This window comes from Pteronotus mesoamericanus, unplaced genomic scaffold, assembly GCF_021234165.1.
Source record: "Pteronotus mesoamericanus isolate MK-2021 breed Mesoamerican mustached bat unplaced genomic scaffold, CSHL_Meso_final contig_105, whole genome shotgun sequence".
NCBI lineage: Eukaryota > Metazoa > Chordata > Mammalia > Chiroptera > Mormoopidae > Pteronotus > Pteronotus mesoamericanus.
Window position 1 is genome coordinate 12,390,282 of NW_026555006.1, and position 18,241 is coordinate 12,408,522.

The 18,241-nt window shown below is 34.6% G+C and overlaps 1 protein-coding gene across 8 annotated transcripts in view; it reads right to left on the reverse strand.

Annotated features, from left to right (window-relative positions):
• Window positions 1-18,241, reverse strand: part of DOCK7 (dedicator of cytokinesis 7) — a 198,004-nt gene that overhangs the window by 166,893 nt on the left and 12,870 nt on the right. For all 8 annotated transcript variants that reach the window (XM_054574129.1, XM_054574119.1, XM_054574110.1 and 5 more), the window contains exons 2-4: window positions 9,147-9,252; window positions 3,050-3,225; window positions 2,793-2,861 (exon numbers count right to left, since the gene is read on the reverse strand). In XM_054574129.1, the coding sequence (XP_054430104.1) occupies window positions 2,793-2,861; window positions 3,050-3,225; window positions 9,147-9,252 (351 nt within the window). The remainder of the gene's footprint in view (window positions 1-2,792; window positions 2,862-3,049; window positions 3,226-9,146; window positions 9,253-18,241) is intronic.

The following is an 18,241-nucleotide window of genomic DNA, read 5'->3' on the forward strand; positions in this document are numbered from 1 at the left end:
TGTTCTAATCTGGCTATCTCACTATCTGGCTGTGGGACCTCAAAAATTTTACCTAATTACTCTGAGCTTAAGCTACTACTCTGTTGGAATTTTAAATGAGATGAATATAAAGTGCCCAATAAAATGACCAGCACATAGTTAGTACCCATAAATGTTAACTGTCTTCCCCTCTTGCCTAAATCAAGGACAGCAACCCCATAATTAGAATTAAGTAGTAGAGCCCTGACCAATGTGCGGCTTAGTCGGTTGAGCATCATCATCCCACCAGTTTGATTCCCCGTCAGGGAACATGCCTGGGTCGCAGATTTCATCCCAGGTTGGGGAACATACAAGATTGATGTTTCTCTACTTCTCTTTCTCCCTCCCCATTCTTCTCTTTCTAAAGATAAAAAGTAGAAAGGGGAAGGAAGGGGAGGGGCTTTGTAAAAGAAAAATTGAGTAGTAGATTCCATGCTTCTAGGTTAATATATTTTATAACTAATGTCTTTTTATTAAGATATGTGATTATAAGTTCCCAACATACATGCATAGAGGTAAAGACTTTTCTGTTATCTGACATAGGAACAGTTTTTAGCACTAATGTCTAAAACCTGGCTATTGAAATACTGATGAAAATTGTAAGTTCATAAAAACAGCTCTTCTTTATAAAGAGTAGCAGCCTGTGCTTTTATTAGGTAACACTAAAACTAAAAAGCATGTCAGCAGTATCCCCAAGAGTGATGCTTAGCACAATATTAAACTTAGGGAAACAAGACAGCAGCTACAGCCCTGGCTAGTATGGTTCAGTAGATTGAGTGCTGGCCTGTGAATCAAAGGGTTGCAGGTTCAATTCCCAGTCAAGGCACATGCCTGGGTTGCAGACCAGGTTCCCAGTAGGGGGCACAAAAGAGGCAACCACACACTGATGTTTCTCTCCCACTCTTTCTCCCTCCCTTCCCCTCTCTAAAAATAAATAAAATCTTTAAAAAAAAAAAAAGGACAGCAGCTATCAGCAGCTATAAGGGCAAAACAATATGCAATGGTTACATCACCATTAGTACAAACGAATACAATTTACTTCACAACAGAAAACATCATAATATAATTCTCCACTACTTAGTCATCATTTCCTTTAAAAAAATAAAATAAGGTTTAAAAGTTTCATATGAAGACTCTTCTCTTAATTATGCAAACTGGCAAAGAAAACATAGTTTTCTTTGAAGTTGAGTGTTTCATTATTAAACTTTCTTGTTTTCCTGCAAGGCTGTTGTTTCATTGCATAAAAAGAGCACCAGCAGACACATTATATTACAAAATTAAGACAGTATTAATCATCATCTGACACTGTAAGGGCTACAAAAATTTTCTCCACTGCCAGTTATTTACAATGGCAATATCACTAAGTATTGTAACCCAAATCCAGAGACAGATGTAAGCAATTCACAATATTATATAAGATTCATGATAATAATCTTATCCTTGAATTACATAATTTTGATAACTAGAATTTACCATAGATAATTCCGGAATTCTGAATATTAACTGTAGCCTCACCTAAAAATTGTAGGGTTTTGTAAAAAGATGCATACTGTATTTATCTACAATCATTAGAAAGTTAAGGGGTATTTTCTTCCAGTAGCATCACTGTTGTTTCTTTTTCCATTGGTATTACTAAAAGTTGTTATTTTAAGTCTTCTATCTACCATTGATTTAAGACAACTACACTAGATCAATTTTTTCATGCTACTTTATTTAGGGGTTCCATTTTCAATGGATTTTATGTATTTCTCATATGCTTCTTCACTCATTAGTTCATCTAGTTGAGAAGGGTTACTCAGTGTCATCTTGATTGCAAACCGTCTTCACAACAAGATTTGTTGACAAGTCCTGGATTTTCTGCAAGAGCTTCATTAATTTCAGTTACCTCTCCTGATAGAGAAGAACAGAGTTCACTAGCAGCTTTCACACTTTCCAAAGCACCAAAATCAACTTGTTTGCTCAATTTTGCCCCAGCTTCAGGCAGACTACAGTGAACAACATCTCCCAAAGCTTCCTGTGAAAAATTGCTGATGCCCACTGTTCCAGTACATTTTCTGTTGTTATCCATTCATGTTTCTCCATAAATTTACACAGGGAGAGCAGATAGGGATCAGCGGGCAGTGTCCTGAGGGCATTAGCCCTCAAAACCCAGGCCACAGTGGTTAGGACTCAGCGGCACTGAGGGGGCCCACAACTCTGTGTTGCTGGCAACATATTTATAGGAGTCTATTTTATTTCTTAATCTGATGTTATTGTCAATACCATCCATTAGAAAAATAAATTTCATGGTAGAATAAAACATTATTTTTTATAAATATTTACCTGATTAAATGTACAGATCAAAGACCTGTAAAAATGTAGTTAATAAAAGGTAATGAAGTTTCGAACAGCTTGATCTGGAAAACTGGCTATTAAATTTAACTTACTATTTAAATTTCAATACATTGGATTATTTTTGAATAATAAAATTATTCATCAATATGTATCAATAATTTCTCAAAAGAATTAGACTACAAATCATTACCATTATATACTATTAGTTATTAGTGATCCATGATAATATAGAAATACTTTCCCCACAAATCTATTATTTTATGAGTTAGTAAAAGTAATTGTGGAACTCCTAAAAAAAGACATCTATATAATAGGTTCTTCTTTTGCTTCTTCAGCTGTTTAAATAAATTCATAGGTCTCATAATAATTATTAATTTACCTTAATCCATTTATTGATCCTACTCAGTATTTTTAAATGTTATAATAAACATATAACTTACTTTCTGATCACAATTGCCCAATCTTCTGTATAACTTCTTATACAATCTCTAACATGTGGATCCATTTCACTAGTTTAAAAAAGAAAACACATTTGTAATTTAGACAAGAAAGCACTGCTGTTGGTGAATTTGGTTGCTACAGTTCTTGTTTGTATAACAGGAAATGACCCCGCCATAAGAGAGGATATAACTCAAATAATGGAAGGTAGCCTTTCTGTAGCTGCACGGAAACCAAAAATAGGTAAATATGCCCTTACCTTTCTTCAGGTACAGCTGAAACAAGGGTTCTGCAGTCCCTAGGACTATAAACAACTTCGATATCATCTGGAGGGAATTCAATCAAATCCCTTAAAGGCCCAGAATCCACCGCTAAAGGATGAGTAGTGAGGTAATCTTCCAAATCCACTGGATCTACTGCTTCCGTAAGGGGCACCTTTAGAAAGGGGGAAGGGAGGAGGAATTTTACAACTTTAAGCAAAAAAAAAGTTGTTTCTAAAAATATAATATGGCTTATCCTGGTTATTTCTAAATTTTCAACAGATACAGTGAAATAAAACCACAAGGTATTGACCTTCTAATACGCCTTCATGTTTTGGGTTATACTCTCTTTAATCCTCTTGCTTAGACTTTACCCATACCTTTCATGGAAAGCCAGTAACGATCATTAACAGTTTTATAATACTTCACACAGTGACAAAATGTTCATTGAAGGAATTCTTTTTTTCTTTAAAATCTTGGAATTTTGCTAAGTTTCTAAACAGTGCCTTAATTTTATTTGTTGCTACTACTGATTATCCTAGTAAAAATATATAAACAGACTAAGGCATGGCGAAAAATGGACCTCCAAAAGATTTCCACATACCAATCCATGGACCTATGATGGTAAAAAACTGAGATAAAAGCCCTGGCTGGTGTGGCTCAATGGATTGAGTGCTGATCTGCAAGCCAAAGGGTCACCAGTTCAATTCCCAGTCAGGGCACATGCCTGGGTTGTGGGTCAGGTCCCCGGTTGGGGGCTTATGAGAGGCAACCACACATTGATGTTTGTCTCTCTCTCTCTTTCTCCCTCCCTTCCCCTCTCTCTAAAAATAAATAAATAAAATCTTTAAAAAATGAGATAAAAAATAAAAGATATGATCTATATAATATGGACATTACCATGAATTATCTGAGCAAGTCAAATGCAACCATATACATTCTTATATGAAGACAGACGGAAAGCTGGGCCACACAGAGAAAACCACATGAAGACAGAGCAAAAAGAGATCTGAAGATTCTAGCCTTAAAGAAGGAAGTGATGCAGTTACACGCAGCCACCAGAATCTGGAAAAGGCAAGAAACTAATTCTCCTTAGCTCCTCCAAAGGCAGCGTGGCCTTGCCAAAACTTTGACTTCTGGCCATTGATGCACATTTCAGACTTCTGGACTTCAGCGCTGTGAGCAAATAAGTTTCCTTTGTTTAAAACCACTCAGTTTGTGGTGCTTTATCACAGCAGCCAAAGTAAACTAGTACACAGACCCTATTAAAAAAATCTATTAGTAATAATAGAATATTTAGGGCATTCCTTAGCCAAGTTGAAAGTATACTTTTCGTTAAGACACCCGCCTTTTTTTCCTGATTCAAGAAAGAAAAATATTCAGGCAAATCTATGAAGGGCTATATAATAAATGTGCAGATGTGGACTGATGAAAATAAAATTGTGTTATTTTTCAAGATGCTTAATTGGGTAAAAACACTGAGAACTGCCTCTCTGTGCAGGTATGTGTAACTAAAAAGAAGTTGCTTTAATCTATACTTCTTGAACTGAACAACTAGTAATAGGTAAAGCAACAACATTTTAAAGATATAAGTTAAATAATGAAAGACCAGCACATTATAAACACTCAAAAGAGAGTAGCTATTATTATTATCATTATGTTTTCTCATTTAAAACTACCCAAACCCTATAAGGCAGAGATAATTACTATTTTAATTCTACAATAAAGGCATTTGTACTCAAAAAGTTAAACAACTTCTGGAAATAAAATAGCCACAAAATGATAGAACAGTTTTTTTCCTCAGAGATAATAAATTTATTTAAATATTTACATATTTATGGGTTTTAATATACAAAATAGAGCAAAATTTAAAACTGAGTCTTCAAGCTCTAAAATTCATGGGTTTTCCTCTATAAGCATAAAATCTTAAAAAATAAATAATAGATATAGATAGATAGATAGATAGATAGATAGACAGACAGACAGACAAACGGACAGAGAGAAGAGCGACAGAGAAGGAGAGGGAGGGAAACATCAATGTGCGAGAAATACATGGATCAGTTGCCTCCCGCACGCTCCCAACCGGGGACCTGGCCTGCAACCCAGGCGTATGTTGGCCAGAATCTACCCAGTGACCTTTTCGTTCTCAGGCTGCATTCTACCCACTGAGCCACACCAGCAAGGGCTAAAAAAAAATAAATATATTTTTTAAATAGTCATTAGGAGGTACTTCCACTTGTGGGACTATGGATTAGACATACTTTTTTCCCTATTCTTCCCACTAATCACAACAGCAAACGTGAGACATTATATATGAAATAAACATAAGAAGATTCCAAAAAGTGGAGAGAAAAAGGCAGGCCAGCAGCAACCTTGAGGCCAAGGAATGACACAATTTCTTTTTGCCTTATATACTCCAGACTTGGAGCTAAAGAAACCCACCACCCAGAAACACCAAGGAGCACAGGAGGAAAAAAGGCCCAACAAAACAAAAGCCTGTTCTCCCCAGCCAAAAGGTCCAAGAAAGGGGCAGCCTACCGCAATAGAAATTGTTAGGCAATAACCACTCTACTCCAGCTAAACACCACATGAAAAACTGTGGTCCCAGTCATATCCATACTAGTAAAGGCCAAATGAGAAGCTGGACTTCAGACTTCACCCTCACCAAACTGTAATAAGGCATCCTAACACTCCAACCAGCATAGTGCCAGGAAAGTCAGAGTCAGGAGCTGAGATTTTCATATGTACTGGGAAGTAATGAGCCCCCCACCCAGTGTCATTGGAGACCACATAGGGAATCTGGACACCCACTCTCACTCAGTAATAACAAGGCACCTCTTCCCCTTATTGCTTGGGCAGTGTCAGAGGAGGCCTATATATAACATACTACCCACAGGGTAAAGGGACAAAAAGGTACAGAAAACTTTTACACTCCACTCAAATGCATAAAATGTCAACATCAGTAATGTGATATGGATATACAATTTAATATCTTATGCAACCACTAAAAAGGCTACACAAAGGTATACACTGAACAATACCATAAATAAATCAAAGTGGAATTCTAAAAAATATTCGAACAAGAAAAATAAAACAGAGGAACAATCAAAAATGAAGATGAGAGATTAAAGCCCGAGCAAAACAGTAGTAACACTGTATTTAAAAGATCTATATCCACCCAAAAAAAATAATAATAATAAGAGACTAGCAGAACAGACTTTAAATGCGATTTTCATGTACGATATACAAAAACTCACTTCAAATAAGGCACTACAAAGAGATTGAAAATAAAAGGATGGAAAAAGATCTACCATGCATACATAATCGAAAGAAAGCAGAAGTGGCTACATTATTACCAAATAAAGTAGGCTTCAGAAGGAAAAAAAGCATTATATAAAGAGGGACATTACCTGATGATAGCAGGTATGATCCACCAAGAAAACACAGCAATCTTAAATGTGTATGTACTAAACAACAGAGCTAGAAAGTATGTGAAGAACATAATAACTGATATAAAAGGAGAAATAAGACATAACTACAATCATAGTTGATGTCAAGATGTTTATCTTAACAACTGAAACACAATCAGACAGAAAATCAACAAGGATATGGTAAAGCTCAAACGCATTACTAACTGGAAGGATCTAATAGACATTTATAAAACAGTCCACTCAATGGCAACAAAATACTTCAAAAATAAAGCCAAAAAATCATATGCCAACCTGGACCATATTCTGACCCGTAAAACAAGTCTTAACAAATTAAGAAAATAAAACAAAACTATACAGTGTGTTCTCTAACCATAATGTAATCAAACTAGAAATTAGCAACAGAAAGATAAGAGGAAAATCTCCAAACACTTGGACACAAAACAATACACTTCCAAATAATCCATGAGTCATAGAAGAAGTGTAAAAAATTAAATTTTAAAAATATATTAAACTAAATAAAAATACAACATAAAACATATGGGATGAGGGAAATGCAAAATCAAAAACATGAGATACTACTTCACACCCATTATGATGGCTAGTATTTTTTTTAATGGAAAACAACAAATATAGGAGAGGATATGGAGAAATTGGAAGCTTTGTGCATTGCTGGTCGAAATGTAAAATGTTGTAGAAAACAGTCTGGTGTTCTACAAAAAATACCAAAAAACACAGAATTACCATTTGATCCACCAATTCAACTTCTAGTCGAATTGAAATAAAAACTTAAGCAGATTTTGCACACTCATCTTCATAGCAACATCATTACCCATAGCGAAAGGGTATGGGTGGAAACAATCTATCAACAAATGAATGGATAAACAAAACATGATATATACACATAATGACATATTATTCAGCCTTAAAAAGGAATGAAATTCTAATGCATGTTACAATATGGATGAACCCTGAAGACATGATACTGACTGAAATAAACCAGATACAAAAAGACAAATATTTTCTGATTCCATTTATATAAGGAACATAAAACAGACAATTTCACAGAGATAGAAATTAGAGGTTTACCAGGGATTGAGAGGAGAGGATAATAGGGAGTTTAAAAGGTATAGGGTTTCAGTTTGGAATAATAAAAAAGTTCTGGGAAAGGATAATGGTGATAGTGGCAATAGTAGCACAACATTGTGAATATACTTAGTGCCACTAAATTATACATTTAGAAATGGGTAAAATGGTAAACTTTATGTTATGTATATTTTACCATCAGGTAGTTGGGTAGATAGATAAAATACTTTTAAATGAGCATTTTTCAAAAACTTAAGTCCATGCTTCTCTACCCAGGTATCATTTTGAGGGCAATATTCCATTTAGGATTTAAAGTATCACAGAATACTCAATGAAAATAATGACAAAAAAGTTGGGAGTCCTGACAGATGTCTAATTCAAAATTAATCTTTCCTCAAAGAATGACCAACCATATCAAGAATGAGTGTAAGATAGGAAGCTATAAACACTCTCTTAAAAACACTAAATCATATAGAGGATAAATGATCTCATTTTCATAACTCTTAGAGAAGGTCACTGGCTTTCTAGGTGCAGTGTCAGCTAGACTTGGATCAAGGAAACAAATTTATCTTTGCTACAACTATCTCCATTCTTCTGAAGCCCCTGGGGAGACAGCTGCCTCGGGTAGTCTTGGGATGTCCTGATAAGCTGCTTACAACTGTAATTTATTTTGCAAGACCCCAAAGAAAGAGCCTGTATTTACCAACAAAAGGGAGGGAACTGCAACACAATTTTATTAAGAGAGAGTGTGTGATGGAGCAGTAAGCAGGGTTAAAGGGTGACAAAGAGAAGCAGTAGTGAAGCTCTACAAAATCTCTCATAGGCAATGAGTGAATTTGTCTAACTTGAGCAATCACTGCGTTGGAATTTTGGCTGACGTGTTTAGTGTTAAGATTTCTTTCAATCCTTTCCAATGTGCTGTCAAAACTTCTGGCATTTAATTAGGAGTTGTTTTGGGCTGGGGGAAAGAGGGTTAAAGGGTGATAGCTAAAAAGGTTTCTTTTTGAGGTGATAAAAGTGTTCTAAATTGACTGTGACTAGTCGCACATATCTACAAATATATTAAATCCACTGAATTGTAAATTAAATGGGTGAATTGTATGGTATGTGAATTAAATCTCAATAAAGCTGTTCAAAAGAAAGTTGAATGGAATGTAATCAGTGCAGGAAATACAGAGATAGAAAAACAAGTCTAGGAGGGAGAAACTGCAAACAATCTAATCAGTTACAGAAAGAACAAGAGATAAGAGAAATAAGTCTACAGGGAAGCAAACATAAAATCCAAAAGTCAAGATTCTATAAGAAAACTATTCCAATTTCATCAAGTTAATGGCATAAAAACAAAGTTAAAATTCCAGAGTTCATTAAATCCTGAATGTAGTTTCAGAATTGACTAGGAAATCAACACTTCTATGACACTCTTCTCCAATTCAAATTTCAGGAAAAAGTGAAGTAATAACAAATAAGGTTATGAAACTAGTGGTGCAGCACAATCTTACTGGCTCTTCTCTTTCCACTATTTTTTTCATGGCCTAGTCAGTAATATGCCAGTAACCTACCATGTTTGCAGTAAGCTACTTACTGTGGTATGGTGGGATATATTGCCAACAATGTTGAGGTTTTTAAGCAGTTGAGGAGAGCCACTGTATTGTCCAGAGATCTGCTTCCTAACTTCAGCAGCCACAGTTCTGTAACAAAGAAAGCAAATACTTATTATTTTTAAAATAAAACAACCTAGGTTTAAAATGGGAGGAAGGTAAGTATATTAAAGATTCATTGGAAGAACACCAAAATCTCAGCAAGAAGGCTATAAATTCCTAAGATATCAATTGAATATCTTTATAATGCCAATGTGGGGTAAAGACTGACAGCCAGCTTATTACATAAGGGTTTTTGTTTCTTTTTTTTTTTTTTTTTTTTTGTATATGGTATTTCAGGGAATATATGTTGGCTTATAATAGAGCTGGAAGCTATGAGAAGATATATATATTAAAGTGTATATATTTTAAGGATACAAAATTAATTTTCCTTTCTAATATTACTAGCTCTTCATTTATGCTCCTGAAAATTACTCTGTTATTACTTAATAAAAAAATCCTTACATTCTGGCATTACTGGCTTTCCACAGTCTGACCCTAATCACATTTATAGCCTTACATATCCTTTCCCAAAATCTTGTCATTGAACATAAATTGTTTCCTAGAATGCTATTTCTCTGCTATCTTGACAAATTCAGTTCTAAATTAGTTTTAAGGGTAAAACTCAAATGCCAAGACCTCCATACAAACTTCTTGACTCACTACAACTAAAAATAATACCACGCTTCTTTAAAACCCTTAGAGCTTTGATCATAACCTCACTTGCATTTTCCTCCTGGTTTTTTTTTTTTCCATATTTCATTTATGGTCTATATAAATAGAGGCAATGGTTTCATTTATTTTGTTTCTCTAAAATATTTAGCAAATAGCACTCAAAACAGGTGATTGTTTAGCCCTGTGAAATATATAGTATTATTGAACTTATTTACAAATGAAGTAAACCTCCAAGTCGTTAGCATAACATAACTTGACAGATAGTCTTTATCTGAATCAGGATTAGAGTTTAGAAGTTCCACAATTTCAGGCTGGATGTTGACACTTCCGGGCATAATGGTATAATAAATTTACTTAAATAGTATATCTAAAACAAAAATATTTTAGACATTTAAATGACTTGATAGCTCATTAATCTCTATATTCCTTAGATTCCATAAAACTATAAACCAAAACTCAGTGAGTCCTAAATCCAGTAAATAAACAACCTTCTCACATTAGTAATATTTCTATTCAGTAAAACTGTAACTCAACAATACAAAATAAAGACTACTATCCACAGATTTTGTGAAATTATTTTCCTGATGTCAATACCTAAGCTCTGCCCTATGATCATCAATTAACTAGCCACTTAATTTTATAAAACTTGCCTTCGGTTCTTTCATTCTTTTTCAAAGAATAAATTCTACTTTCTTACTATCATTTCCATCACACATAAAGTGAAACAGGCTTCATGGCCTAGTTTCTGGACAAGCTTGATGATACTTTTGTTCTGAAGTGTTTTGAAGCTTATGTTTGAATTCAGAGCCCTGAACATCTTGGCCTCCATTTGAATCTCCAGCTGAGTTTCTAGACAATCTCATTTTCTAAAAATTATCCAGATTTTTTATATAATCCTTTTCCCACTTCTCCTCTTGTATATTTCCTTGCTATGTCTATCTTCCTCAGTGTTACTCAATACTCAACTCAATCTACCAACCTAGGCACTACTTCAGTGTTTCTGGAGCAAAGCCATGAGTAATCTGAATTGTAAATTACCATATTTCATCAAATTCATGAATGTCACTAATTGTTCAGAGGTACCATTACTTCATGTACAGCTAAGAAAGAAAAGCCTTGCCAATTAACCATTTACACCACCAATTAATTGGAATATATATACCCTGATTTCAGAAGATGTTAAGAAGTGAAACTTAAATGACTATTTCAAAAAGACACAATCTTTTGCTTAATAGCAGACATACATAAATAATCCTCATTACAAATATTTATCTTATTTCTATATGACATGATTTTCCCAAAAAAGAAAATCAGTTAATAATTGAAAATAAGAACCATTTCCAAACTGAGCTATAATAGCAATAATATCTGGAACCTAGGCAAGGGATATATTTACACTGAGATCCTCTGAATGAAAATATTTCATTAAATGGTAATGAGGAAAATTTTCCCAAATAACACATAGTATCTCTTAACCATCCAATGGCCCAGAGTATGCAAGACAAGAAATGTGATGCATAAATATAGTTTCGGATAACAAGTGAAATCCTTTATCATAGATTACTTTTCCTGATAATAATTTTTGTTATACCTAGTGATAGCTCATATAATAAAGCAATAAGAAAGTCTCTTTTACTTCTAATAAGCTAATAATATCTACCCCAAGTAAAAAGAAGAGTAGGTCAAAAATCCCATAATTACTTATGCTCTTAAATTATACCCCAATACCTTCTTCTCCTTAAAAAAGAACATGATCCAATATTTGATCTATTTCTCTCCTTATTAACTCTCTCCATTTCTACCAGTTCCCTCACTATGTGAACATGCATTAGAGTTTTCACAAAAGAAATCACTCACTAAGGCCAGTCCCTTTACCATAGGATGTTGGAAATGACCAAAAAAGAACACATATCCTGAGGGAAACTTAAGTTGCATTTAACCTTTCCTCTAATCTCCTCTCACATGCAGATACCCCATCCAACCATGACTTCCAGAATGACCCCAGGTCAACCTGGGGCTCTCTCGTCTTCAGTCAGCCTGAGCAAAGGTGAATAAGGAGAATTTAGACTAAAATAAAGGGTTTAGTTGTGCTACTCTTATTAGATCACAAAAAATAGATGCGCTGTAACATGTCAAAAAAGAGTATGAGATCTCCTCGAATTGGCACTGTTTATATCTCAGATATAAGTCAGGGAAGAAGTGAAAGACAATATACCACAGAATACACCAGGTAAGGAAGTATATCAAAGACAAGGCAAAAAAAAAAAAAAAAAATGGCTAACTAAAAAGCCCTCCCCCCAAAAAGGATAAAAAACAGCTGACAGCCCAGTGCTGTGACTATCCAAGTCAAAGACTGGTAATTGATAGTTGAATCAGAGTTCTATCATTGGTATTAAAGGGAGGGAAAGAAGGAAGGAAGGGAGGGAGGGAATAACTGATTAAAGTAATGCAACATTGTATCACCTAAGTATTTGTGTCCAAAATCCTTAACCTGAATTGAATCAAACCTGTACATCTAAGATCCAGTTTACAGAGAATACAGAGAATAATGTAACAAGTTAATACCAAAGGAAGCAATCAGACTAAAACCAGAAGGCAGCTCATTCTATTTGTCAAGTCTCTTCAACAAATCTGTGAAAGTGAGAGTAAGAGGAAGAAGAGGGCAAGGAAGGATGGGGTGGGGAGGGAAGGAAGGAAGGAAGAGAGGGAGGAAGGGAGGAAGGGAAGGAGGGAGGGAAGAGGGAAGACAGGCTGATGGTTAAGTTTTAATATAAAAAAGACCAGATTGAAAATTTAAGTATATTTAAAAGGGAAAATAAGACTTAGATATAACTAAATGCAGCAAATGGTTCTTGGATCCTGGTTTGAAGAAACCAGTATAAAAAACATTTCTGGGGATAATGAGAAATTTGAACACAAGTAAGGTATTACATAATTAAGAATTCTTGCTTTTTTTAATGTATGAAAATAGTATTAGTATTAGAGTTCTTATATTTTAGACACACCAATGATATTTGTAATTTAGCTTAAACTCTTCAGGTATCATTAGTCTGCCTTAATGAAGAAAACTAGCAAATTAAATATTAATATGAAGTACAGAAGGGGCAGATACCCTTCAATCAGAATATGATGGCCTCTACAAAGCACTGCCTTTATTTGTGTTTTGTTTCACTTGGCTGGACCCTTCTTTGCACTTTCAAAGCACTCACTCTGTGTTAATCCATATGCATTCAGAGAAATGGAGCTTCTAGGAGGCTAGTTTAGATAGACGGCTTTCCATCGTGGTATAAGATGAATCTGGCCTCGTAGACATAGAGGTTGACTTCAACAGAAGGAAAACCCAGTTTGTAAACACTTTCTTAAAAAGAAGCACATAAATTGCAGTCAGTTTTTCTGGAATAGTGGTGATGCAACTCTCAGTTACAAAATTTGGTGGAAAAGAAAAAGGTACAGTGAAGTACCAAGAATTTGGCTGCTGAGGCCTGCACCCTCTCACTCTTCAGGGCATCTTTGCAACCTCCTTGAGTAATATGAGGACAAGGAAACTTCACTTCTGATTGCAGTATGCTGCACTGTCTCTTACTTTGTATAAATGTCTCAAAGCAAGTTAATGTCTGCCATTTAATAAAGGGTGTGGCAAAAGTCAGTATACAGTTGTTTGTATGGAAAATAACAATAATCAATAAATAATACAAGAATAAACTGTGTTTTGTGTATTCACAACTGCAAACTGACTTTTGCCCCACCCTATATATTCTTTAACTCGGTCTGGTGCCTCTTTTCTACCTCATTGTGATAAGTGAACAATACCTTAATCATGGCATCTATCAAATTGTTTTTGAAATCTATCTCTTGCAAAGAACTCAGTAATTAAAAGTAGGTCATCACCTTATTTACCCTTGCACCCTTTATCAGAGTGCCTAACACATACTTCAGAAAAGGTTTAAAAAGCTAAAGTCCTAAATGGGAATAAAGAGAAGAGAAATCCACAGTTCCTCCCCTCAAAAAGTAGTTCAATAAGAGTGCTAGAATGGAACAAGTGATGTGAGCTTCTTGGAGGGAAGGAGGGAGGGAGGGAGGGAGGGAGGAAGAGAAAGAGAAATAAAGACAGGTGTAAGAGTAGAGAGAGAAAAAAGGTAACAGTAATTAATAATTTAGAGACTACATTGTATATGAAATTTCCAAATGCTTTTTACAGTAAACTTGTCTATAAGTATAGTTGGTTTCTAATTGATTAGAAAAGGAAAAGAATGTATGCTTTTTTATCTATTACTGTCAAATAGGTAAACATTTGCTGGGGGGAGGGGGGCAGTTAGGAATCTGAATCCACACAAGATTTCTCAATGTATAACGTTTTCTTTATTTTTTTATTTGTAAATTTATTTTTATATAGTTTTTTAAGAGCATAGCTGACATAATTATTATCCCATGTGTTAACTGGTAAGATAAAAAGCTACTATTGAAACTTACTTTTAACAATTTTATTAAAGATTTCATTTATTTTTAGACAGAAAAGAAGGGATGGAGAAAGAGAGGGAGAGAAATATCAATGTGCAGTTGCCTCTCAAGCGCCACTAGTGGGGACCTGTCCTGCAAACCAGCTTGTACCCTGACTGGGAATCCAACTGGCGATCCTTTGGGTCACAGTCCGGTGCTCAATCCACTGAGCCATATTAGCCATGGTGTTTTTTAAACAATTCTTTAACAAGACATATAAAATGTTTATGTATCTCAAAATAGTCCCTAATGTGTATTTAACATCTCTGCAAAGAACTGGTTCCAGAACTACTTTCAAACTCTATGATTATGCAAATAAAGTCACTCTGAGAAGCAAAATAGATTTTTCAATACGAAGAAAAGACAAAGAAAACTTGATAAAGGTATCTTTTAAAAAAATAAATAAAATATGTGCATGACATTAATAAACTGAAATTTCACAAAAAGGTAAAAACAAAAGATGTATCTCTCTACCACTTCTACCACTTCAAATTCCCAGTTCTATTCCCCAAATGTAACCACTTAATATTTTCTTAGGTATCCTACAAAGAAAAAGATGTGTATATATCTCTGTGTGTGTGTGTGTGTGTGTGTGTGTGTGTGTATGCATAAAAAAATCCTCATTTTTTAATATCCATATATGACATTGTACAATAACATTTTCTTGATACCTACATCTTACACTTAATATATCTTGGAAATCTTTCCATATCAGCACATAATAATAATAATAATAATAATAATAATAATACTCCAGCAATATTTACCAAGCACTTACAATCTGCCACACAATGTGCAAAATGCTACATTTGTTACACCTCATTTACTTACCCTTCAGAACAACCCTATTAAGTAGGCACTACTATATCAGGATATTGAAGTTTCAAGAGGTTAAGGTCATATAGCCAATAATGAATAAAACCAAGATCTGAACTTAGAGCCCCACTCTTAACAATGCTTGCCTTCATTTTTTTCTGTAATAGATAATCTGGAACATATTTAGCCAGTCCCTACTGGCAGACATTTAGGCTATTTCTAGTTTTTGCAAAGATCACCACTGGAATACAAATTTCATTATGGCAGATTTTTATCTAAATCAAAAATTATGAGTAATTTTTCATTTTCTTTTTTGGGCCTTTTATATTTCCATATGTTCTGCAGCACTATATATTATTTTATAATCAGAAAAAAATGGTATTTTTAGATAAACTTCAAAAATAAAGTAACTCTCCCAAGTTTATTTTGAAAGGTAGAGTCAGGGTTTGAATTCAGATCCTTAAAGCTCCTAAGGCTTTTTTCCATGGCAACAAATTTCCAAAGGTAAATGACTGTAGCTATAGTTCATATTAATGATTTCTCTATTCTTCAAAACCTAGCCTGTGAGATTAGTTAAATTCACCCAGGGAAAATGTCTACTTTACATACTGACATATTAATAGGAACACTGCAATGACTAGTATCACTGTTATGATGTCTCCTACCTTTCAGGGATGGCTAACTGAAACTCCCAACTGAGGCCACTTTGTGCCACTTATAAGTTCTCCTGTGTTAAACTCTTTAGGAATTTAGGTCCAGAGTGGACCAGTAACCACTAAAGGCCCAAAGAAAACGAAAACATATATGGGGTGGTTTGTGAAACCAAAGAACAGAAATAGTCCTTGTATATAATACACTTAACATTTAAGTATAGCTCCTTTTGGGGGAGAATAAAAAATGTCAGATGACTCGTATATCCCAACTGACACTATTTTGGGATAACATTTAAGTCAAGATTTAGAAAACACTATTAAATAAAGAGACTTGGATGTCGCCATCGGTCTGGTCTACAGCATTTCACTATATCTCAGTTTCTTCACCTAAAACATGATGAAAATATTGCTCCCTCATTTCATGGAACATACTAAATTATAACTGCACTGAAAAAGAATTCAAAAATTTAGCATTTTGAAAAATTAACACATCTGAAATTGACAACTTAAAAAGAACACTGAGGGGGGAACCTCTACTGGAAAAAGTCAGTCCTCCCAAAAGGAGATAAATTTATCTTCAATTCCACCCTCCTTCATAAAAATGAAGCCAGAATCTTCTTACCCACAAATGTTCAAATTATATCATGCTGAAACTATATATAAAATTAATTGCTAGATTCGTTCTAACTCTTAAATACTTCTCAAATCTTTGTCCCCTCCCTCCCTTTTCTATAGCATGTCTACAAGTAACAGCATACTTAATGCTGAAAGTCTGAATGCTTTCTTCTTAGAATGGAAAGAAAGCAAGAACGTCTGCTCTCACCACTTCTACTGAACATTGCGCTGCAGGTTCTAGCCTGTGCAAGGGGAAAAGGAGGAAAAGGAGAAAAGGAGAGAAATTAAAGGAATTCAGATTGGAAAGGAAGAAATAAAACTATCTTTACTGCTCAGACCAGTAGGGCTCAGATGGTTAGGCATCGTCACACAAAGCAAAAGATTGTGGGTTTGATTCCCAGTCAGGGCACATGCCAGAGTTGTGCGTTCATCCTGATCACGGCACCAGGATGATGAGAGGCAACAAATTAAGGTTTCTCTCTCACATCGATGATTCTCTCCCTCTCTTTCTCCCTCTCTTTCCCTCTCTCTAAAAAATAAATCAATAAAATCTTTTTTTAAATTTATTTTTTCAAATACATTTGTCTCTGCCTACCCCCCACCACTTTCCCTTGCCCCCTCCCTCCTTCCCTCCCTCAGCTCTTCCCCTTTGGTTTTGTCCATGAGTCCTTGCTAATAAAATTTTTAAAAGAAATTTACCTTTACTCAGATAGATTACTTTTAAGATAATCCAATCTTAAGAAATCCAGTAAAAAAAGCCACTAGAATCAATGAATTCAGCAAGATCAGAGGATACAAGCTCACTATTCAAAAATCAACTACGTGTATATTTCTATACACTAGCAATGAACAAACCAAAAATAATTTTTTAATTCCATTCATGAAAACATCAAAAACAATAAAATACAAGGTCTGGCACAAATAACACCCCTTTTTTATTACAAACTCTTTTATTACAAAATCATAAGATTGTAATTCTGTAACATAACAGTATCACACTCAAGCACACCATATGACATTTTAGGTGAAATGTTCAAATTAAAACTATAAATTATTACACCCAGATTATTACCCTACCTACCACACACAGGCAGGCATTCCATCTGATGGATCCTGTACTTAGAAACATGTTTAACAAAAGAAGTACAGAATTATATCCTAAAAACTTAATCTTTGCTGAGAGAACTCAAATAAGATATATTATATGAAGAAACAGTCTGTGTTCATACATTTGAAAGACTCAAAATGAACAAAGTTTATTTTGATATTGATCCCCAAATATTTCAGAAAATGCAAAAAATTCAGAACAGAGAAAACAACTTTGAAAAAAAAATTAGAAGTTGGACAACTTACACTTCCAGATTTCAAAATTTACTACAGAGTACTAGTAATTAAGACGATGTGGTAAGGACAGACATACAGATCAATGAAACAGAACTTAGTATCAGAAATAAACTCTTAAGCCCTGGCCAGGTAGCTCAGTTAGTTAGAGCATCATCCCAATACTCCAAGGCTGCAGGTTCAATCCCAGGTCAGGGCACATAAATGAGTGGAACAACAAATGGATCGATCTCTCTCAGTCACCCCCACCCCTTCCTTTTTTCTCTCTCTCTCTAAAATCAATAAAGAAAAAAAAGAAAACAAATAAACTCTTACACTATGGTCAACAGTTATCTGACAAATGTACCAAGGCAAATCAATGAGACAAGGACAGTCTTTTCAGAAAGTGTTTCAACAACAGAAAATTCCCATGCAAAAAAAAAAAAAAAATTAATTTAGATTCT